This window comes from Lotus japonicus, chromosome 4 (assembly GCF_012489685.1).
Source record: "Lotus japonicus ecotype B-129 chromosome 4, LjGifu_v1.2".
Classification (NCBI taxonomy): Eukaryota; Viridiplantae; Streptophyta; class Magnoliopsida; order Fabales; family Fabaceae; genus Lotus; species Lotus japonicus.
The window spans coordinates 51,324,394-51,350,115 of record NC_080044.1 but is presented as its reverse complement, the minus strand read 5'-3'; the positions used below and the strand labels follow the sequence as shown (position 1 = coordinate 51,350,115).

At 36.3% G+C, this 25,722-nt stretch overlaps 1 protein-coding gene across 1 annotated transcript; it reads left to right on the top strand.

The window, feature by feature from the left end:
* The first annotated feature begins 9,696 nt into the window (after positions 1 to 9,696).
* On the top strand, positions 9,697 to 24,973 carry LOC130711307 (protein HOTHEAD-like). Its single transcript, XM_057560865.1, has 6 exons — positions 9,697 to 10,071; positions 15,185 to 15,524; positions 15,946 to 16,247; positions 16,726 to 17,111; positions 23,945 to 24,510; positions 24,703 to 24,973. Exons 1-6 carry the CDS (start codon positions 9,987 to 9,989, stop codon positions 24,752 to 24,754), a joined length of 1,731 nt encoding a protein of 576 aa, XP_057416848.1. The 5' UTR covers positions 9,697 to 9,986; the 3' UTR covers positions 24,755 to 24,973.
* Positions 24,974 to 25,722: the final 749 nt, after the last annotated feature.

Sequence of the window (25,722 nt, the reverse complement as noted above, 5' to 3'; positions counted from 1 at the left end):
AGGCACGTGGGCCGAAATGGTTCACCGTGGCTGGTGTTAGGGCTGATCCGTTTGATGTCCATCCCTTTCCGGAATGCATGTGGTTAACTGGGTTAACCTGCATATCATTTCATGCAACATGCATACTGACTTAGTGATGAGTGTGTTTGATACTTGTTAATTCTATTTGAGGCATGTTAACTGTGATTTATCGTCGTTTATATTCATCATGAGATAATGCAACCCTAGGATGTTATCCCTAGTTATAAGCCTAAGTGGCTAATCTTTTAATGGTATCTATCCTTGCTATTATTTACATAATTCTTTGGAGTTGACCCTCGCGTCTTCTGTGTGTGCTTTGGCGAACAAACGCCCTTTGTCAGATGTCTTTGGCGGACTAGTTCACGACGGTTCACCCTTCGGGGGAAACTAGAGTTGGGATGCTGGAACAGGAGCGCATCGCGATAGCGAGCGGAGGACGGAGGATGTACCTAGACTTAGTCGTTCTGGATTCAGATTCGGACGACGATCACGCTAGCATGTAGGATTGAGTGTTAGTGTGAGCTCCTCGAGATGGGATTAGTGTAGGAGTAGAGTCTTAGCTCTGAACATCATTTGTTTCATTCGGGAAAGGGTAGTTTCCCACCTATAGCTTTTTGTGTGGTTGCCTTACGGGAATCACAGAGAGTTGGTTGGACTTAGGAAGTCTTGTTTCAGGCCGATGGGCCAGCTTATTCTCATTTTGAGGGATAGTGTTGCGGACACTTAACCTTTTCTTTTGGTTTGTACTTTTGCCTACGGGCGCTACTCTTCTATTACCCGTCACTGGAGGTTCACTCGTGACGAGGTTGCTACTTACAGCGGGGGCTGTTTATATATTGTATATTAGTTTTATTACTTTTCGCACTTGGGTTTTATTTATTTCAGTCTTGTCTTAGTTATAATCGGAAAAAAAAATATATTCACGTTTTTCCGCATTAAGTTTACTTTTGGTTACTAAAGTGACGCCACCGAAATCGGGGTGTTACAGACGGGTCAACAGGTAAAAGAGAACGGTTAAGAGTGGGTAAATTCGGGCGGGCTCAGTTGAGAAAAAATCAATCCATCAAAGCCCGAATCCGACCATGTAAAAGGGAAAGCATATATTATTTATACACACAAGGTAATATCATGAATTAAAAATTCAAACTTTAGACCTTGTGACCTATAGGCTATAACGTGCAGTGCCTTGTCTTGTTAGACTAATATAATAGTTTTTATTTATCAAAAAAAGCTGACTACTCACAAGTTCTATGCTAGTCTATGACTTATAGGTCTATCAATGCCATCATGTGGCTTCCATGTGAATACAAGTCCATAAAGACAGTGAAACTCCAATATCTAACTATCTCTCTATTTGAAACAACACCGAACAAAAACAATGTTCTTCCCATAGCAACAATGAAGCTGCGACGATGCTTCCTTCTTCATCCAAGCTCGAAATTTTTTGAACAAAGAACCACAGCTATCGTGCTTTGGAAGCGTGGTCATCATATCGTTCATATTCCTTGGCTTCACCGCCACTAAACCACCGCTGAGCTTGTGGCCAACCCCTATTCTCTTCTTTTTCTTTTTCTTGAGAAAATTTTCTGGGTAAGTCCACTAACCCTCAGATCCGATGAAACCCACCCGATCATCTATTCACCCGACCAACCCACAAACAGACGAATCTGAGGCTCCCATCGGACATAAGCGGACCAGGAAATTTGTGCTTCGGTTTTGGTCGGATTTGGCTTTTACGACCCAAATCCGACCATAACCGATTGTTGCTAAGCCCTATTACCAAGTTTTGTTATCCACCTGCTTAGATTTGGTTGGATTTGGAATGTAATCCTTGTGTTCTTAATGTTGTGACAAAAAATTTGTATAATGAAGCTTTAGAAACAGGGATTCCCCCCCCCCCTAAATATTATTATCAATTACTTCCGGCCTATATTAGACTTTATTTGGTTGATAAGATAAGCAGATAAGATAGAATATTATAATCATATCATGCTCTAATTTGTTATTTGTTGCGTCAGCAGGATAGGACAACGCAATCATGTCTCTTATCCTATCATGTCTATCATGTGTAATAGTAAGCCTGAGGGAGAAGTTAAGATAGAATTATCCTGACAGGATAGGACAACAATTTCAGTCCTTGCTTAGTAGCATAACCCTAAATTCAATTATTTGAATATTTATATTTTATATAGTTTATAATAATATTAATTATTTAAGTCAAAAAATATTAATTATTTAAAATATTAATTTACTGTATATCAATTACTAGTTGTTATTGCTAAGCTAAAATTATTCAGCTACTTATTAATTTAATTAAAAATTTAACTAATTTATTAATGGTGAAAATATTTAATTTACTCATATAAAATAATTAAATTATCATTATTACTTGCTACTACTTAGTTAAAATTATTTTTTATTTATATTATAATAAAATTATTATTTATTAACAGTAAAAAGACGACTCACTTATAAATATTAATTTATTAATGAGACTAATTTTATATTATCAGTTGCTATTTATTTAAAATTTTTCTAATTATATAATAAATTTTAATTTAAATATTAAGTAATTTTGAGAAAAATCATAATTTTAATAATTTTTTTAAATTTAATTATTTTTTATTTTTTATCACTTGCCACCAAGGTTGTCAAAACGAGTCAACTCGCAAGTAAACTCAAATTCCAAGAATCGAGCAAACTCCTACTGTCTCGGTAAACTCGCATAGACTTGCGATTCTACCCCAAGTCTGCGAGTCACGGATAAAACAAATTTTTCACTAAATCTCCAAATTAAATGGGGTAATTTTGGGTTCTCACGAAAAACTTTTAAAAAAGACCAAGGGAAAGATAGTGTTTCTCATTTCAATCCAACATTCTCATTCACCTTTGAACCCTAGGAGAAGATGAGACATCACCGCTGCAAGTCGTCGTCGCCACTGCAAATTTTGAGCTATCTCTAAGACTTTATTATGAATCATGCACTCTTGGTACTTTGATTGTTTATGTATTTTATTTAACTCTACTTTATTATGAAGTTGAATGTTGAATTTATGTGGTTAATGTTTTCTTACTTGTTGTAGTATGTATACTTTATAGTTTATACACTATGACGGATAATTTTGTGATATTATTAATGACTAAATGTATCATTAAATGAATGAACCTAAAATATATGTTTTTGCTTATATGTGACCGTAGTGTGTACCTATAATATGATTCAAACTGTGATCAATAATGCGCTACCTGAACTTTGAGAAGCGCATCTAAAAGATAACGTATTAACTTCCAAAGCATTAAGTGAAATTGAACCACTTATGAAAGTAGTTGGATCGTGCCATTATGATATTTGCTCACAGCTAGTTGAAAGGACCAATCATTTATCATCGCTTAATCTTGAAATCAAAGAGAGGCACATAATAGTTGTGATACTCATATGTCAGAATTTTGTGTGGTAGCAATGGATTAAATCTTTAGTTTCTTATTATTACTCTCTCTCTCTCTTCAATAAAAATTAAAGAGAGGCACAAAATTGTTTAGAGTTATTACTCTCTCTCTTCAATCAAAGAGAGGCACAAAATTGTTTAGAGTTATGGAGGCCTTTAACATACACAAGTAAAAACTTGTGTAAGGTTGCACAAGCACCTTTTGACTTGTGGTAGCAAGTTTCTAGATTTTTTAAAAAAAAAATAATTCAAAAACAAAAAATATATTTATTAGTGAATTAGTTAATTAAGGATTTAAGTTAAGCTCATCTAGATTCATCTTCATCCTCAAATTCATTTTCATCTTCCAACTTCTTCATTCCTCAGACAAAACTTCAAGCTTTAACTCATCAAACCCAAGTACACAAACAGGACGCAACAAGCACGCATCAGCAAAGGAAGAAAAACAGAACAAGCAGCAAAGAAACAGAGGCTGCAAAGGAGCAAAATAAAACCAGCAGCCACCTCCTTCATCTCTCCCATGGCCTCGCCGCCGCCGCCATGTTCTTCTGTGTCCAGCGCCGCCGACACGCTCCTCCTCACATTGCTTACCGCCGCCGCTTGCAACCCAGATCGACGAGAAGAGGATGCAACCAACCTAGATCTGGGTTCGTCGCCGTCAGAACAACCACCCCCAACCTCCAACAAACACCAGAAAACACCAACCCAAAAGAGGAAGCAACCCAGATCTACGAGAAGAGGAAGCAACCAACCTCGATCTGGGTTCGTCGCCGTCATCAACAACGCTCAACGCTCTCGGAATCCTCAAACGTCGTCGTCTCCATCTGGGTTTAGGGTTCTGCGGCGGCTGTGAAGACTGAACCACCACCACCACCAATTTGCTCTGCATCGGCTTTTCACATGGTGGCTCTGACGGAGATCGAAGCGGAGGAGGCGTATGAAGACCAGATCGAGGAAGACTTTCGGAGTGGTTACAGGGAGTGGGTTTAGCTGCGAGTAGGAAGATGGTTGTGTGGTGGCCGGAAGTTTCAGGTGAAGGTTGAGTGTGATGATTCACGGTGGTCAGAGGGGAGGTTGGGGAAGGAAGAGTAGTGCCAGTGGCGGATGGGTTTTTGGTGGTGGATTTCTTCTGCTTTGATTAATGGGGTTTTGTTGGATGATATGATGAAAATAATTTTTTTTTTCTGGGTTTAAGTTGTTAAGGTGATAATGAAAAAGATTAGCATAAATAATGTGATTAATAAAATATGATTTTTGAATTTTTTTTAAAAGAAAACCTGGAAACCTGCTGCACTAGGTCAAAAGGTACTTGTGTAATCTTGCACAAGTTTTTACTTGTGATGTTAAAGATTTCCTAGAGTTATACCACAAAACATAAGATGACAATTAGTAGTAATAATACAATATTATTAAATTACATTATTTTAATTTTACTAGTATTATGTAACTTTTTATTTATATTTTATCTGCTGTATTTGGGTTCTAGCACCTCTTACAGTAGCTTTGAATGCATAGTTTGGCTTATAAAAAAAATTACAATTATTAAATTTATTTTAGATAGAGAAGAATGCAGTTGATAAAAAAAATTATTGTTTGTTAATATGAAAAAGTGATAAATGAGAAAAAAATTATTAAATAAGATTATAATGAAAATTAAAAAAATATCTTAATTTTATAAAACAACAAATATTTTTAAAAATATGAAGGATTACTAAAATAATAATCTTTATGAAACAGAGCAAGTTTTTAAAAAGAAAAATGCTAGCAAGATGGTAGTAACGATTTGGTGTAGGTGAATTTTGGCCCCCAAATTTTAATTGTATTATGTCCCCATTTTCGAACTCTAAAGCAAGATTAGGGCTATAAACACTAAGAAGAATGAGAGAGTAGAGAAGTGGCAAAATGGTCAATGTAACACCCTCTAAACCTCGCGTAAATAATATAACATACATCAGAGTAAAATGCATAATACAGAGGGTGTCACACTTATTCTCCAGAAACATAAATTAAAACACTTGTTATGCTCATAATAAATATATAAATAAATTTCCAACTTTAATGTCATAACATCATATGCATAGCACAACGGATTTATTTTTCAACTCCAAGATAAAACATAACCCAAAAATAAATAAGAGAGTTCACAAAATAACTCTTAACATCAAGGTACAAACTAAGCATTTCCCTGTGTTACATAATAGAGCATGACTCCCCTAACTAAACCATAAATGAATGACTAGCTCCTCCAACTAACCCTCGCGAGAAGCTCCACTATCCTCGGTACCTGAGCGATGTCACATAGAACATCATTCCAACAGAAGGGTGAGAACTCATATCATATGCATAAGCATAATAATAAGTAATGCAAAAGCTTATAAAAATTATCCATAAATTTATCATACATAATTAAGAAAATATATCATGAAATTTAATATAATCAATTAAATTATATTATCAACCTCGCGCACCACTACCTACATGCGCCACCTCCCTCGCGCGCAACCCTCGCCATGTCCGCTCGCCAAGTCACTAGCCTTCACGAGAACTAGCAAACATTGCCTCTTGACAACTATGCAGTGTATTGTGCAAAACTCAATTAACATATGCATAATTATTTTAGCATATTCATCACCAGTTCAACAATATGAAATCATCTCCAATTTCACAAAACATAGCTTTCATGTTATCAATTACACAATTTGCAGTCACAGTAACTTAGCAACTTAACACATAGCATCAATTCAGAAATAACATCATATAATGAACTATTAAACAGATGTCAATAAAATATAATTCATATATAACATGTTCTGCAACTATTATACAAAAACTGTATTCTTCCTAATTTTCCCCAAAAACTCGTCATCTCCCCACATCATCCCCCTCATGTGCGCGCTACCGCGCGCACCACTACCTACATGCGCCACCTCCCTCGCGCGCAACCCTCGCCATGTCCGCGCGCCACCGCGCCTTGCGCATCACCACGCGCGCGCACCACATCTTTTTTCGAAAACAACATTTGCACCTAAAATGACTCATTTTATTCAAAACGGTTATAAACTGTACAGCAACCTAGGCGAATTTTTAAATACCTGAAGTACACTCTGAAAAATCCAATATTTTTATCATGGTTTTCTATACAAGTTTTGTAAATCCCTGTAAATTTTCAACTCTAAATTCGAAGTACAAAATTCAGGAAAAATCTAACACTAACAGAAGTTCGTGAGAAACGAGACAGCTTAATCTATCCTCACTAAAACGCATATAACTCGAGCTACAGACGTCGGAATGACGTGAAACTAGCGGCAAAGGTTTCATAACAGAAAGGGCTACAACTTTTATGGAGACTACTTCTTCAAATTCGGTCATTAACACAGCTCGAAATAGAGTTCAAGAGCTCGTAAATTTCTGTAGCCCCATGCGCGACGCTCTACCCCCTCTCTTCCACCCACAATTCATAACCCTAAATTCAACTATCCACCTTCAGTTTAGAAAAAACTACATCCTAGGGTTCCTAAATCAGACTTTCAATCATTATCTACTATCATACTAATCCATAGAACATGAATCCAGACCCTTACCTCTTGAAGATCAAAGTCTAGGTTTTTCTTCTCTTTTCTCCCCTTCTCTCTTTCACGCTTCTTTTCTTCTGCTCTGCTAACTTCTCCAATTCTCAAATTCTGATTTCTCGCTTTCTAATTCACTCCTAACCCTTAAATAGCCTTACAATGGGTCTCACTCCAAACTACTCACTTAAAACCTAAAACCCTTATTTATCTAAATCTTATACTATATCACATAAGATTTAAATAATAATCACATACATCACTCATATACAATTTAGATAATTTACTCACTCCATATATCACATAATCACATAATTATCTAATAAAATCACATAATTCATCAAATTACCATATATCATAATAATAATTAAAATAAAATAATAAACAACCTAATAAAGGAAAATGGGGTGTTACAGTCAACTCTTCACAACCCACCGTTAACTCGCTTAAAACGAGTCAATCTATATCCGGACTCCGGGCATCTGCTTTTGTATTTGAGAAGTGGGTTGGAAATAGAACATCTCACCATACCAAAAAAAAGTTATAAAATGTGGGTTATTACATTCAAAAGAGAGGGTTGGCGTGTTGACCCGTCTAAAACAGAATGGATTACAGGATAGCTCACCTTAATTAATAGCTTAAAATATACAAGAATATTAAAAAAGTAATATTTTTTCTGAAGGGATTAAAAAAGTAATATAATAACGTTAAAATATTTTTTTTTTTGAAAAATAAAGGATTGTATATTATTATCCACAAAAAACACCCATAAGGACAAACCCTTATGGAGCAAGGAGAAGCCCAAAAAAAAGCGAGGCACCCCGACAAGCACACAAAAACCCCAAAAAGCCGAAAAACCCCCATCCAAGCCAAAAGCAAGGACACCCTAGGCCTAACCAACAACACCTGAGAGACACAAACAAACAATCAAGTTTTGAATTGTTCTTCATAGACCTTCTCCAACCCTCGAATAGCTTCAAAATCGCTTCCCTCAAATTCTAACCCCAAGACTTTTCCAACTAGCCACGTCTTTTTCGACCGATGGTTAAAAAATATCAAACTTAAAAAATAATAATCAACTGATGGTTGCCTATAGGCTTTGTGTATATGTATTTATATGAATGGGTTTATATCTACTCATTGTTGTCGTAAGTTACTTATGGCATTTTTTTAGAAAACATTTTGGAAAAATAAAATTCACTCATTATATTTATGATTACGTGCGGAAAATCATTTGTATGTTTATTTTGGAAAATTACTATTGTGACCTTTGAAAATCAGGGCTTTCAAAGCGTTATAGAGTCGGTGTATACAATTGACACTAGGTGCTTTATAAACATGTGTATAAAAATAACATATTTCATTTAGTATCTTTATGCCCACTACATTTTTTTAAGCCTTTGGTTTATTTATTAGTCTAAGGAAGCTATGGCTTATTTGATTTGAAAATTGGACATGAATTGGAAATTGACATGATAAGGAGCTATAAAATATCACGATTTTCAATTGTTGGTTATTGAGATGCATGATAATATAGAAGTACGCCTTGTTCATTCACATCTCGAAAATATTCCATCATGTATAGTTAGGGCAATTAACCCAACTCGAGCTCCAAGTGGTTCTTCAATATTTTTTCATTATTTTCGGATTCTTTCATTTCCATGAAAATATCGTTTCCTTCACAAGTATGCTCACTTACTGCCAAATACGGATTCACCCATGAGCTTTGGCAATGTTATTGATCAATTACTTTTTACCCACCCAGCTCTTGATTTTGTAGGAGATATGCTACATAACGAATATGTTTATTTTTCAAATGATTCATATCATCATGGTGTACCATTCAAAATTTTAATTTATTTCAATCAAATGATCTGCAGCTGTCAATATATATTCGGAGGTAACAAAAATGTTTTGTTTTGATGTATATCAAGATTTATTCTTTAATTCATATTTCGTCGACCAATCTCACCTAATTCACATCCTTGATAAATATTTTTGTAATTCCCTACATAAGGATACATGAAATACTGGATCTCTGCCCGCACAAGAAAATTGTTGATAAAGCAAGATGGTTGCATTGGCCACAATGTCACATTCGTATAGCATCGACTTAGAGTTGGCTCAACCGACTCTAACACTTATATCTTTTATTTTTCTCCATTTTTAACAATTATCCCACATTAACACTATAGAGAAGAATGATGGTTTATCAAGCTAAAAAGTGATATGTGCGATAAAATTGATTAAAGAGAATACAATAAAAATAGATAAAATATCGTGAATTTTTAAAACAATAAATATTAATTTTGGCTAAAAATTGAAAAAACTAAAACAACCAGTATTGTGGAACGAGATAGCACAAGTAATTCAAGGTATTATAAGAAAAACTTCTTTGTTGGTCAACATTGAATTTCAGAAAATAACAATTCATAGGGTATTAGATTTAATTAATTGTTTGAAAGTTCGAATTGTCTTTAACTCTAATTTGAAGGGAATGAGATGCATCCTTGTCCTTTTTTTATTATTGAATTATTTATATTATGGAATGGTAGCTTGTAGTTCCTTTCCACTTAAATCCACTCTGTCCAATTCTACTCTCTTTCTAGCCTATTTAATTTGGTGAGTCATCTAACTGGTTGTGCTATAAATTAGTGTCTCCCTGCTAAAATCGATTGTGACATTGTTAAAATCTCTACATTTTGTTGAGTTTCTGCATCTCCTGTCTCTAGTAATCTTTCTATTGCTGATCAATCTTATAGCCGCCAAGATGGTTGGGATACTTTCAACTTTATATAATTAGCAACACGGGTTGTTTTGTTTTAGTCAGTGCAACTGCAACATAAGCTCGAGTCATTCATCACAAGGCCTTTCTATTCTATTCTTGAAGACTGGAAGTTAATTTTAGCTGTTGTACTTCGATCTGTGCCTGACAAGTTGACTCTAAGCTGCAATGGGTGGTGTTTGGTGGTGGAAACTGCTTTTTGCTGCTCTTGCTGTGACTCTCTTGTCTGCTGAATATTGTGCTTCCCAGAAAGGTACAACTGACAAAATCTTTAATTTTCTTGCTATCCCTTGTTCATTGCTTTGTTTGGATTTGTGTTGGTTAAATGTGAAAACACATTCCGATCACTCAATAAAATCAATGCGTTCAATTTGGTGAATGTGCATTGGAAATCGTGATTCTGATTTATTGAATGTTATTTTAAAATGAAAATTAAATAGATACAGACATATTGCAATAGATTAGATAGCTTGCTTAAACAAGAAACATATTGTGTTTAATTTTGATGGAATTATTAGGTCACTAATTAGTAAATAATTTTAATTATCTGCTTTCAGGTAATTTGTTGTTTATGATTTTAATTTTGTATAAAATTATTTAACACTTTATAATCTAAATTTATTGTCATTTCTTCAAGTTGTTTTCTACTGATTTTTCTAGAGAAACTATTTTTTTCTGCATATACTAGAGAAAATACTAATGCGATGAAAGTAATTTAGTAAAAATGCGGTTTATGTAAAAAAAAAATATTAACCTTTTTTATATAATCTTTAATAATTATTTTTAACTAAAAGTCGAACTAACAGTAATCTCACTGACTTCTTTTCTTGTTGAGGTTTTCTTTTTCCTAATTAATTAAGGACTTTTCTGATGTAGATGGACTTTTGTCCTACACCATCAACTAATTAAGCGGTGTATAATAAGCTATTAATTTATGTTGCAAATTACTATAGCTAGAATACAATTTTTTAGGAGTTTAATTTTGATGCACCGACAGTGTAAAGTTTTTTTACACCGTCAACCAATCAGATTTCAAGGATGTGTCATGTCAATTAATGAAATTAAATAAAAAGAGAGATTTTCTCACATCCTTGAAATCTGATTGGTTGACGGTGTAAAAAAACATTACACCGTCGGTGCATCAAACTTTTTCTCATTTTTTAGTTACTAGATAACTGAAATTTTTAAGCATTTAGTTAATAGTTCAATCCATGTACGGTTTGTAAGGAGAAAGATTTACTAGGAGTGTCTGCGCATTTAATATGCATGATTTTAGAGTCTTAAGGGGAGTAGTATGTTGTGCGATTCTTGGTAAAAAAATAAACAATTTCAACTACTCTATTTTTAATTCAATCCACTCTTTTCTCTTATACATCACGTGATTTTATTACATGTTAGAATTCTTACATTGGCTAGAGATATGGTTAAACAAATATTTGTAAAGCGCACAACAACCCTTAACTCTTGAGTTAATTTTTGGGTTGAGTTAGGTTTTCGTAAGTATAATATCGCAAAATACAAGTTAAACAATTGTGCAATAAAAATGTGTCATGTATTGGTCGTGCATTGTCCCCACCCCTCATCTCTCGTGCCATTATCAGGGCCGGTCCCGACATTTTGGAGGCCCTGAGCAAATAATAAAATGGACCCCTAATAAGTTTTTTTAAAGAACATTATTTATTTAAATTGTAAATAGCATCAGCAAATTCAAAAATATGTTACACTTATTTAAGAAATTTAGCAGATAATTCGTCGCTACTTTTGTGACGAAAGTTTCCGTCACTAATTCCGTTATATAAATGTTTAAAATATAAAATTTTAAAAACATCATACAAAATGTAGCAAGTCAGATTCGAACCTGGGCACCAAGGGAAGAGAGGTTATAACTAGCCTTAATGTTGCCAACAGTACTAACATCTCTTACTTTAATAATTTAGCGTTTTTTTTGTTATAAACGTTTAATGAAATTTTTTATTTTGGGGCCCCTTCTTTTTGGAGGCCCTGGGCTGTGGGCCTGCTTGCACAGGCCCAGGGCCGGCCCTGGCCATTATGTATTATCCTTCCAATTATCTCTCACTACACAATTTTTCCATGCTTATAAAAAAAGACTTAATTCCACTTTCCGTCCCTAATTTATCACGATTGTGCAATTTTCCCACTATTTTAAAATGAGCAATTTGCATCCCTTTTGTTGTGCCGTCAACAGTTTTAGGCCATATCACCAAATTTAGACAGAATATTAACGGATGGAGTAAAACTGTGGAGACGCAAACATGAGGAATGCAAATTGCTCATTTTAAAATAGAGGAACCAAAATTGCACAATCATGATAGATCAAAGATGAAAAGTGGAATTAAGCGAAAAAAACACAATTTTTCCATCACGAGACAAATTACTACTACTTCTCTGTGTCCTGCTTACCTAGAAGAGTGTAAAGAAAAAGAATTAAGTCACTAGCATTAATGGAGACTCAACAAACGTAATTTCGCTCAACTAACTAGCTCATGGCCATTGTCATCTTAGACTACAAAGGGATGGATGGATGCATATGCATGATGATAGTATATAGAATTCTCTTATATTTTGTCACACTTATTCTGATATTATTATTATTTTTACAAGAGGAAAACATTCTAATATTTATTTAGGGTTAACTATCATATTGGTCCCTGTGTTTGAGTCGCCGTCTGAGGTAAGTCCCTCCCCGGAAAATATTTGGTCTAAAGTCCCCGTGTTTGAAAAACTTTTGGAGCGGGTCCTCGCCGGAGGGCGGAGCTCCGGCGAGTGATGATTTGGATCGCTGACTGTGTTAGTTATGCTTACGTGGATTTAAAAAAATATTAAAAAATTAAAAAAAATTACATGTCAGATTCATTAATCAAATTAACTACAATTAAACATATTACCAAATCTAACCCTAAATCAATTAACAAAATCAATTTCCCCCCAAATTAACTTCAATTCCCCCAAATTAACCCAAAAAATAACACTCCAGAATCATTATCATCATCAAAACACCCCAACCTCAAACCCAGTGCACAACACAAACCCAGAACACCCAACCTCAAACCTCACCCACAGTTTCTAAACCCCCTCACCCAACCTCACCCTCACCCTCACCCACCTGCAAACCCTCACGACCTCACCCAACCTCAACCCTCACCCGCAAACCCCAAACCCCAACCCGCAACTTCACCCCCAAACCCCAACCCGCATCCTCACCCTCACCCTCACCTGCAATCGGAACCAAAACCAAAACCCCAACCCCTACCCCCAACCGAAATCCCCACCCCAATCTAAGTTTGGATCCAGAAGAACCCAGAACATGGGTGAGAGAAGAGAGAGGTGAAGAGATCGATCAACCACTTGATAGATCCAGAAAAACCAAAACATCAGTCTTCATTCTCTTGATAGATCCACTCATCAGGCTTCACCCACAGTTTCTTATGCTTCCGACATGGAGGAGGCTCAATCCCAACCGAATCAGTACATCAATATAACAAATAGCAAGTCAGAGACGCACAGGGGAGGACAAGAACACACCACGCCCAATACAGAACAGAACAGAACAGGTATGCAGCAGCTACACAGAACACAGAATCTGGTCACCAACTTGAATTGCCTCCAAGACTTTACGACCAAAGGTAGAAGCAAGAACAAACAACCACCCTCGAACCACCAAGGATCCACCCTCATCCATATTCAACCAAACCCCCCAAATACCACCAATCTGGAACCCTAACCTGCAAACCCAAGCATTGCTGTGAATCGGCACAAATCGAAGGCAGAGAAAGAGATTGAGGTCTCTGTCACGGTGCGAGGAGGAAGAAATCGACATGAGAGGAAGAAATCTTCGTTCACGCTGCTCATCATCACCGTCATCATCGTCGGCGGCGGTGGCGGCGGTTTGAGACGCCAGAATCGTCCTCCGTCGCACTCAGATTCAGATCCAGATCGTTGTTGCAGTGTTTGTGCTTCTGCTACGTTCAAGTGGTGGAGGCTGCTGGGGTTGGTGGTGGTGAAGAAGAACAGGATTTGGATTGAACCCTAATTTGAGGAGAAGAAGAAGAAGATTTGGGTTGCAAAATATGAACACTAATTTTGATTAGAATGACTGAAAATTTGGGTTAATTTGGGGAAATTCTTTTTGAACAATTTGGGGAATTACTTTGGGAGAATTGATTTTATTAATTAATTTAGGTTTTTTTTGTTGTTAATTGGGTCCAATATTCTGAAGTGTTATTTAATTTTTTATTTTTTATTTTTTTTTAAATCCATGTCAGCTTTTTTTGCCCTGTCACCGGTCCAAATCATCACTCGCCGGAGCTCCGGGCTCCGGCGAGGACCTGCTCCAAATGATTTATAAAGAAGAGGATCTTTTACAATAATTTTTCCGGCGAGGGACTTACCTCAGACGGCGACTCAAACACAGGGACCAATATGATAGTTAACCCATTTATTTACTCTTGTTTATCAAATTTAAGATATTTTTTAATATTATTCAATTCTTCAACCAATACCTAATTAGTAGGACCAGTTCATAAAATGACAGAACAATGTTATAAATGGACGGTTGATAATTGCCCTTGTGTTTGTTGAATGTTTTGAGGCATTGATCTGCTGATTTTGACTTGCCGCCAATTCAGATACACAAATTATTTGTTTCCTTTTAAAACAAAGACAGAAGTACTGGGAGATTGGAAAACATTTATATCACCACAGCTAATTAAGTGCAAAGGAGAGGAAAAAGAAAATTTCAATATCTAATTAGGTTTTTTTTTTGTGTGGTAATTAGGTGATTTAGCAAGGGAGTTTATCTCATAAGTCATAAGGGTGCATAGCAAGGGGGTTTATTTATCCTTTTAGTCCCTCCATCCGTTTAAAATGAATAAATATAGTTATTTAAAATAATTTGAGTATTAAATCCTTTAGTTTCTGACTAATGGAAGTTGAGTATTATTTGCATTCAAAAATGAAGTTTGGAGTGGTTTTCTTTTCACTAAGGAACGAAGGGCGTTTAACCAATTGTTGGTTTAGTGATTCAGCATTGTATTTCTTAAAAAAGTGATTAGTACTGGTTGGATTCTCAACTCTTGTGAACGAGAAAATTGTATTAGCTAGCTGCTCTCAATCACTTAGTACGCTAATTGTGAATTAAGAAATTAGTCTCACAATTATCGCTTGCCAGATACATGCAATGGTTTTTTTTAAAAAAACCATATAATGACTTAATTAGTTAATTCACACTTATTTGACTAAGAATTTTCCTTTCCCTTTCCTTTTTATTAATCCTAGGATTAGTGAAATTTTGATTCTTTCTGGAAATCTAAACTATGGTTTCGAATACTATCCTACCTTGTGTGCAGATCCGAAGTATACATTCATGCACAATGCAACCACCGCAGCAAACATCTCATACTACGACTACATCATAATTGGGGGTGGCACTGCAGGTTGTCCTTTAGCTGCGACCTTGTCCCAAAACTACAGTGTTTTGGTGCTTGAACGAGGTGGGTCACCCTATGGCAACCCCAACATCACCAACTTAGATACCTTTGGCGCTGCTCTCTCCGACATCTCCCCCACCTCTCCCTCTCAGCGTTTCATCTCTCAAGACGGCGTCATCAACTCCAGAGCTCGCGTCCTTGGCGGCGGTAGTTGTTTGAACGCTGGCTTCTACTCTCGAGCCAGCCCTCAATATGTAAGGTACGAGCACAATATGCAATAACGCCTAACTAAATCATCCACATACATTTGTGTTGTTTCTTTAAGTTTAAATCTTACTACCAACTTTCTGGAAAAATCTGATCCACAAATTAAAAAATGTTTCCTTCCATATTAACTTGAGTTTAATGGATATGCACTGTCATGTAGGAAGAGAGAGTCACATTCATTTTTAACTTTAATTAAAATAAAAACATATTTGCTTATTTGACGGAATTCAATTGAATGTCAATGTAATTATTTTACACTAACAATGCATATTCATTAAATTCTATTAACTTTACCACATATATTATAAATAACATTTATCAAATGTTAGTAGTAAAAATGTAGTTCATATGAATAAATATGTTTTAAACATTTTTTTGGTTAATTTTGTGCGGATTGATTTCTTTATTGTTAGGGAAGCGGGTTGGGATGGAAAGACTGCGAATGAATCGTACCAGTGGGTGGAGAAATTGGTGGCGTTTAAGCCACAGGTAAAACAGTGGCAATCCGCTGTAAGGGATGGCCTGTTGGAGATAGGGGTGGTGCCTAACAATGACTTCACTTATGATCACATTTATGGGACTAAGGTTGGAGGTACCATCTTTGACGAGCAAGGTTTCAGGCACATCGCAGCTGATCTTCTCGAATATGCCAATCCCATTGGAATTACTGTGCTCTTGCATGCCCCTGTGCAAAGGATCTTGTTTAGAATGAAAGGTGAGCTTTCATTGATCCATTTCCTTTTTATTATACACACACCATGATGTTATTTTCTCATAACTGTCAATATGGCTCGCAGCGAGCCAACCCGACTCGTCAGTAAAAATTCAATTTGAAAATATTATAGGTTAAAGGAACCTGACGCGTTCAACCTATGGTCAAGTTGAGCTATGGAAAACCTCTTTTTAGATTTTTTTATAGAATTCGCACGATGCACTATTTTAATTTGGTATCAGTACTATGTTATAACTTTCAATATTTTACATTTTTCCATAAAAACCTCAAGTTAACTCGCCAAATCAAGAGTCGAGTTTCTTTTCTAGCTCGTTAAAAATTTAATTAGCCGAGCGGACTTAACCCACTATCCTGACAAACAGTGGCGAGTCAGCTCGGATGAGATTGTCATGTTTTGACATGTTGAGAATGGAGGCCCAAACAGCCCTTTTATTGATTGGTGATCTGGAAAATCCAACAGGTGCAAGAAAGCCCAGGGCCCATGGAGTGGTGTACAGAGACGCATTAGGGCGTAAACACAAGGCGTACCTGAAGCAGGGGTCCAAGAACGAGATCATTGTATCAGCCGGTGCACTTGGAAGCCCACAGCTTTTAATGTTGAGTGGAGTGGGCCCAGCACAGCACCTTCGAGCCCATAACATTAGTGTAACACTGGACCAGCCATTGGTGGGACAGGGTATGGCAGATAACCCCATGAATGCCATCTTCATCCCATCTCCTGTCCCTGTAGAGGTCTCACTCATTGAGGTTGTCGGCATCACCAGCTTTGGTAGCTACATTGAAGCTGCCAGCGGTGAAAACTTTGCTGGTGGTTCACCAAAGGACTATGGGATGCTCTCCCCAAAGGTACACGGTTTTAATTTTGTTCTCTTACTATGATTGCTTGTGTGGTTCTTTTTACATTAACATGATTGAGAAATTATATAGATGCATAGTTACTACGTACTACTTACTAGTTATAAGTATAGACGTAAATGCGATAGTATTGGCTAGTTAGAAAAATCAGTTTAAAATCATTTAAAACTTCTATTTGGGTTGATTTATAGAGTTGTAAATCAAATTGTGTATTAAACTAATTCATGTCCCTCCTAGTATTGATGGGTGATGAATCAATCATTCTATATCCTTATTTCTTTCTTTTGTTGTGAGAACGGACTAGAAGAAACTTCTAGTTGAATTTGATCCATACACACTTATCGTGAGAGCCTGTGAGATCGATCATACACAAGAATAGTCATAATTAAAATAATTAAATGGGGATACTAAAATATTACATTAGTGTAAGTTGAACATTCCTTATAAGAAATGCTAGTAACACACTCTTACATACATTTTATGTGGAGGAATTTATTATGGTCATCTAAAAACTTGTGTAAGGTTACACATTGCTATTTTGACCTGCAATAGCAGGTTTAGCAGGTTTTTAAAAAAAAAATAAAAAAACATATATATTAGTAAATTAGTTAATGAATGATTAGGTTAATTAGTGAATAAATTATCCTCCTTCTTCCTCAACCCATCATCTTCCCACATCACTCCAGAAGGTTTTCATCAAAGATTACAAGAAGCAAACAACACACAAATTAACAAAACCCAGATGCCAAAAAAGAAAAAGCAAGGAAATTTGGAAGAAAACATACGCATTACAGTTTGTTGTTCTGCTACACCAAAATTCTCGCAAAGGAAGATGCTTTGTGGTTTCAATTCAAAGCAAGAGTGGATATATATACAGAAAAACATGTGGGTATATTAAAAAATTTCAAATTTACACCCGACAGGGATCTCACATAGACACTTTTGATCTTCTCCAATGACACCAGAGCTGTTACCATTCCCCAAGCTCCTTCCTTTCCTCACGCTTGTTACCGTCGCCGCCTGCAACCGATCGACGAGAAAAGGGAGCAACCAACCTTGATTTGGGTTCGTCGCCGTCAGAACAACCACCACCAACCTCAAGAAAACACCAAAATGGCAACCCAGATCTATGAGAAGAGGAAGCAACAAACCTCGATTTGGGTTTGTCTCCGTCATCATCAACGCTCTCGGAATCTGGGTTCGTCGCCGTCATTGAGCGATTTTTGTGATCTGGGTTCTTTTGATAAAAGAGGGTTTCGATGCAGGTAGGTGAGCAGGAAATGATGGGCTTTGCAGAGATGGTGGAGACGAGAGCTTTTTCTTTCCCTAGTCTCCTTCCTCACTTTAATAGTGTTGATTCAATACTCCTACTGTTGGTATCAATTTTTGGGGGTTTGATTTCCGTCAATTTAGAACTTGAGAGTCTCGGATCTTGAAGGAAATGGAATTCAAGGTTGGGGAAAATGGTGTTTTTTTTTTCTATGATTGAGTTGTGTGCTTCGTTTGAAGCATTTTGGTTCCTGTACTCAAAATGGTTTGGTGTAACTATGCACAAATTTTTAGATGATCATAATAAATTTTTCCATTTTATGTGATTAGTTTATTTTTTTTTCAAAAAGTCAACACAATTTTTAGTAAGAAAGAGAAAATACATTGACAATTTTAAAAATTAACCATGCATGAAAGTGTTCAAAAGAATTTACTAATAGTTTTCTTTTGTTCCCCACAGAACCCTAGAACCCTGATACATAAACTCTGAAATCGTGGCCACCAGTTCTGACACTCACTTTTATTGACCATCAAATAGTAGGGAGTAAAAAAAATTTAAATATTAGGGTTGTCTAAATGACCCATGATAAAGTTTGGGTTAAATAACCCATTATCCAATCATATTGGAGATAAATGAGTTGGAAATAAATTAATAAATAAAATATAGAAATTTCAACTCACTTATCTTCAATTTGATTGAATGATGAGTTATTTAACCCAAACTTTATCATGGGTCAATTAGACAACCCCTTTAATATTTTGTGACGATTTTAAAAGTGAGTATCTAATTAAATAGCGGTTAGTAATCCGTACTCTATTTTGCTCTCTCTATAATCGTGGGTTTTGGTTTCTTAAATTGTAATTGTCCTTAGACCATCCACAATGGTTAAACAAAAAATGTTTTGTTTAACCCTTTTCTACCCCACTTTTTCTCTTCCCAACACTCCACATCATCTTCTCTCTCCAATTCAACAAACTTTCAACAATTACCCACTCCAATGGTTTTGTTTAACTCTCAACACCCTACCCCACCACTCACCACTCACCCTACCCCACCACTTTTTTATTTCACATTTTTATTTAATTTTATATTTTTGTTTTTATAATTACATAAAATTACAATTATCGATTTAAATTAAATTAAAACAATAAACACTTAACGATTTTATTTTTTTTAAATATAGACTTTTTTTTTAAAATATAGACTATAATTTTTTTTTTCTTAACTTAAAACGCAAGACAACAAACTAAGCATACAAGAATTTATTTTATTTTCTTAAAATAAAATGCAAGACAACAAACTAAGCACACAATATCTTAAAATGCAAGACAAGGAAAAACTAAGCACACAACACACAAATAACGTAAATAGTACGATACAAATCATCTTCAATCCTGAGACATTCCAAACTTTGCCCAGATGTGCTTCACTAGATCTGCTTGCAGTTCATGATGAACATTTGAATCACGCAACTCGGATCTAGCACGCACATGATTTGCAAAAGCGGGTAAAACCTCGGTCGAGTATGGTTGCTGTGTACTAGATCCACCTTCCCCAGATTGCTCAAAATCGGTCCAACGTTGAGCATATGTATCTCGTTCATCCTCGACAATCATATTATGTAATATGATGCATGACCTCATAATGATACTCAAGTCATCTATGTCCCACAAGCGAGCTGGTTCACGGATGATTTGAAAACGAGCTTGAAGAACTCCAAATGCACGTTCGATGTCCTTCCGACATCCCTCCTGAACTTTTGCAAATAACTTATCGGGTTCACTTTGAGGAAGTCTAATCGTTTTGATGAAAGTTGGATAAGAAGGATAGATACCATCGGCTAGATAGTATGCCATATTATAGGGACGTTGATTCACAACGAAATTCACAGCTGGAGTCTTTCCCTGTTCCACGTCATCAAACACTGGTGACCGATCTAGAACGTTTATGTCGTTCAACGTTCCAGGACATCCAAAAAAGGCATGCCAGATCCATAGGTCATAAGTTGCAACTGCTTCAAGAATAACTGTTGTGGTTCCCTTATCCCCTCTAGTAAATTGACCTTCCCATGCTTTAGGACAATTTTTCCACTCCCAGTGCATGCAGTCAATACTCCCGATCATGCCTGGGAACCCCCGCATGTCATTAGCATGTAATATCCTTTGCAGGTCTTCTTGGGTTGGTGCTCTCAGGTACTGTTGCTCATACAATCGTATGATTCCTTTACAGAATCTACGTAAACACTCCAATGCTGTAGTCTCTCCTATTTTGATGTACTCATCGACCGCATCTGCTGCCACACCATATGCTAACATTCGCATTGCTGTGGTACATTTTGCTAAGGGTGATATACCTTGTTTATTGGCTGCATCAACGCGTTGGGTGAAGTAGTTATCACTACTTGAAAGGTCATCAACGATTCGAAGGAAAAGATGCTTTTGCATCCGGTACCGACGACGAAACATTGCATCGTCATATGTAGGCTCATTGGCAAAGTAGTCGCCAATTAGCATCTGGTTTGCCGCTGTATGATCTCTACCGAGATATTTTCTACTACGAGGTGCAGCATCTTCTAGAATTTTTCTTCGACGCTCTCTAAATCGGTTGAGTACATAAGCTTCTTCAATTTGACTATTTTGAATGTATGCTGCAAGATCAAAAGGACACTCAGATGGATCCATTTTTTGTGAAATTTGAAGTAGATTGGAAGAGATTTGGGATATTGGTACATCAATGGAGCTATGAGTCCATATAAGTAGGTACATTGAATGGTGGTTGAGTGCCGGATTTGAAATAAGTTATCAACCAGAGTTAATTATCGGAAAAGGACAAGATTCGAATTGAGTGGCACATATTCAAACACAGTTACCCGAGAATCATAAAAGGCAAACACTACTGACCTAACACCACGGGCAAATTATTAAAGCAAACACTACAGACTTGACACCACTGGTGGATTTGAAATAAGTTATCAACCAGAGTTAATTATCGGAAAAGGACAAGATTCGAATTGAGTGGCACATATTCAAACACAGTTACCCGAGAATCATAAAAGCCAAACACTACTGACCTAACACCACGGGCAAATTATTAAAGCAAACACTACAGACTTGACACCACTGGTGGATTTGAAATAAGTTATCGGAAAAGGACAAGATTCGAATTGAATGGTACATATTCAAACACAGTTACCCATACATTAAAGCAAACATTACATAGCTGTCACCACTTGAAAATTATTAAAGCAAACATTAAAGCAAACATTAAAGCAAACACTACAGACTTCACACCACTGACAAGTTTGACCGATTACAGACAAAGACTCGCTTGAAATTAATTTCCAAATAGCTCTTTGGACAACTGCTCTAACAACTCTTTCTTACGGTCACTGAGATGCTCTTCCGAAGTTAGCTTTAGATACATACTAACTTTCTTAGCATTAGTCTTCTCTTTCATCGCATTAGTCTTCTCTTTCATCAATTCGTTAGTCTCTGCTTGCACCGATGCTATCTTTTCCAATTTTTCAAGCTCTTTCTCCTTGAAATGGATATAAGATTCCCACTCTTTGTCCACCACCTCGTCAGCATCTTCTCTAATTTTCTTTTTACTCTTTTTTTTAGCTGCCTCCCTACCCATTGGACGAGGAATTGATCCTATAGAGTTTGAGCCACTTGCATCACTGTCGTGTGATCTCTTAGATCCACTACTTCTCGAGCCACTATTTCCTCCTACCTGACTACAAAAACGTGGTTGATCACGGAGAACGCGCCATTCTTCCATCAAAGTAAATTGACCAATCTTCCCACTTGCGTATAATTCCTGCGCTCTTGCGATAACATCATCCTCCGACCAACCGCTTCGATGCTCACGCTTAGCGCTATCATAAGCGCCAATCCATTTACCCAGTCTTGTGTTCATATAATTCCAACGGTTTCGGCAGGCAACCCAATCGCGCGGAGGATCGAATGAGCAATGCTCATTACAATACTCAGCAATATCTCTCCAAAATGTTTCTCCTTTCTGGTTTCTTCCGACAACACTGTTTGTTCCGCAATTAATCCACCCACTAATTAGCACTAGATTTTGTGGAGTGTTCCATGCGGGTAAATGGGCTTTTTTGCTCTTAGGAGTGATTTCATTGACTTCATTATCAGCTGACCCGCCACCAAGATTGACTTGTGTTGAAAATTCCGGAAATTCCGCTACATCAACACTCGGAACATTTTCAGGAACCACTGGCATATAACCACTAGACTGAGGTGTTTGAGATGAATATCTCACAGATCCATAAGATGGATGAGAGTTTGGAACAATTGATGACTGGTTAAAATTTTGTATGTTTTGAGGAGGTTGGTACGAATATTGATTCGGATCTGGATAATAGTTTGGATTTCGAGGACGTTGGTTGGAGAATTGATGGGGGACTTGATAATAGTTTGGATTTTGAGGACGTTGGTTGAACAATTGATGTGGGACTTGATAATTGGTGGGATTTTGAGGATGTTGGTAAGAAATTTGATTTGGATCTTCATAGTTGTTGTGGTTTTGGTTGTAAAATGGGTTGTTTGAAGAATTCTGGGTGTTGAAATGGGGATTGTTGGGATCCATTTCAATACAAATGCTAATAGATAGATAAATAAGATGGTGAGAGAGATAATAAGAGAGTGAAAAAACTTGGTTTTTTTTTCTGTGTCCAAATCAAACGAACCAAGTCTCTATTTATAGAGAAAAAAAAATCATGAATTTTGGTATAATTTTTTTTTTCAGAAAATATTTTTTTTTATGAAATAACTGAGTTCAAAAGATAAGGAAAAACGAAATCCGGACGGACCAACCAGAAGCAGCCACGTGGCAGGGCCTGAAAATTTTTCTCTCTCTCCCCTGCAGACAAGGCGCGTCACGCGCCTTGTCTGGGCGTGCAGGCCACGCGCCTGCGGTGGCCACTGGCCTTGCGCCACGTGGCACACCGCAGGCTCCTTTTTTTTGTTGAAAATCTTCAACATTTTCTCCCTCTCTCTCCTCTTTCAACCAACTTCAACAAACCATTAAACCTATTAAACACAATTCAACATAATTCAACAACACTTTCAACCATCCATTGTGGATGGTCTTAGATTGAACTTTTTTTTAGCTCAAATTGAACCAATCGACTAAATGGATCTAATTTTACTTTGAAGAGAAATGAGTAACATAATTTTTAAGACAACTTTCTCACAACACTTCGATGTTGGAGGAAATTGTGAGTCCCATTAAGGAAGTAGGACTCTCATGAATACAGTCTCATTGGGTATTAAACTACTTTTCATGACATTATCTCGTCTATGAATAATGTTATGTTCACACCTCTAATATGAGGTGGAAAGAGGTGGAGGAGGAGAGAGATAGGAAGAAAATAAAATGTAAGAGAGATAAGATATGAAATGTGATAGATGATATGATGAGAGAGATAGAAATAAAAATAAGTGGAAATAAAGTATTTAGAAAATGAGGTGTGTATATATCATTGTTGTCTCATCTATATCTACAAATTAGTATCATGAGTCAACAAATGCAGATTGGTCAACTCTCCACGGTTCCTCCAAAGCAGAGGACCCCAGAAGCACTTTCAAAAGCCATAGAATCCATGTCAACTCTCGACCAAGCAGCTTTCAGAGGTGGATTCATCCTCGAGAAAATCATGGGTCCATTCTCCACCGGCCATCTAGAGCTCCAAACCCGCAACCCGAACGACAACCCATCAGTGACCTTCAACTACTTCCAGGACCCGCGAGATCTTCAGAGATGCGTGCAGGGCCTCACCACTGTGGAGAAGGTAATCGAGTCCAAAGCTTTCTCTCCATTCAAATATGAAACCATGCCAATCTCCGTTTTGCTCAACATCACCGCAAGTTCCCCTGTGAACTTGTTGCCCAAACACGCCAATGTGTCAACGTCGCTGGAGCAGTTCTGCAAAGACACCGTGATGACCATTTGGCATTATCATGGAGGCTGTCAAGTTGGGAGAGTTGTGGATAGTGATTATAAGGTTCTTGGTGTGGATGCATTACGTGTTGTTGATGGTTCCACTTTTATTTCTTCTCCTGGAACTAATCCTCAAGCCACTGTTATGATGCTTGGCAGGTATCTATTACGAACATGTTTGGATACGGACTAAGGAGCACTTATTTGAGCTTATTTACTAGAAAAAACTACTAAATAAGCTTCAACCAGTGCTATTTATTCCGCATCCAAACATGCGTTATTCCATTCCTTTGTGTGTGTAGAAGTTCTGTGTGTGGTAGTTGGGTTAATTTTCAATTTGATGCAATGCAGGTATATGGGAGTCAAGATATTGGGAGAGAGACTTGCTGCTGATGATGAATGAGGATTGATTAATGAGTTGTGTAGTTTTTCTCTGTTTTCAGGATTTCATCAACAAGAATATTGATCATGACAGTGAGTAAAAACAAAACAATTCTTGTGATCACGAGAGTCTAATTTGTAAAGTTTGTGATGTAACTTTACAATGACAAAAATAAGGAATCACACTTGTGTCCAAGTAATTGATGAATCGAACCAAAAGGGGGAAACAATTCATTTCGTATTTAAATTGAAATCGCAAATGAGTTAGACCTCGTTCGAAAAAGTTTGTTTGAGGTTATTTTATAACATATAAGTGCTTATGTAAGTATTTTAGATAACTTAGTTTCAAAAAAGAAAATATTTGAGATAACTTATGTATATAGCTTTAAGGGTGAAAATAGACCGAGTTAGGTTAGATTTCGCTTAAGTATATATGGTCTACTTTAAAAAATTAAGGTTTGAGCCTAGTATGTTACATGCCATAGTTTTTTTAAGGCCTGAACCCAACCTTTTTAAAAGCCTAGCTTGGTAGCTTATTTATAGGTACATTTAAGTAGATCGACAAATCTATTTGTAAATATGTCGACAAATTTATAAGCAAACGAATTAAAAAATGTTAAAATTATTATATCATCTAAGTTAAAGTAAATAACTCAACAATCTGTTTCTAAAGATGTTTATATAGTTTATTCATTATATAGTCTAACATATTTTTATTTTTAGTAACAAGAGGAAAATACATAATCTAACATATTTAAACATATATAAATATGTCAATAAGATAAAATCTTAAGATATTTTAATAAAATAAATTTATATTAATTATATTTCATTAAATAAGTCAGCCCGTTACAAGGTTTTTTGGGTGATCTAGGACTGACATTTTTAATTAAATAGACTTTTTTAAAGTCTTGACCTTGTCTATTTAATCATTTGGTGTGACTTGGTCGGAGCCTGATGTAGGCTAGCCATAGGCTCATGTCGCCTAAA

What these genes read in the sequence shown, in the direction of transcription:
- LOC130711307 (XM_057560865.1), top strand. Translation starts at nt 9,987, where the DNA reads ATGGGTGGTGTTTGGTGGTGGAAACTGCTTTTTGCTGCTCTTGCTGTG. An exon ending in ATATTGTGCTTCCCAGAAAG is followed by an intron (nt 10,072 to 15,184) that starts GTACAACTGACA and finishes CCTTGTGTGCAG; the next exon opens with ATCCGAAGTATACATTCATG. An exon ending in GATCTTGTTTAGAATGAAAG is followed by an intron (nt 16,248 to 16,725) that starts GTGAGCTTTCAT and finishes AAAATCCAACAG; the next exon opens with GTGCAAGAAAGCCCAGGGCC.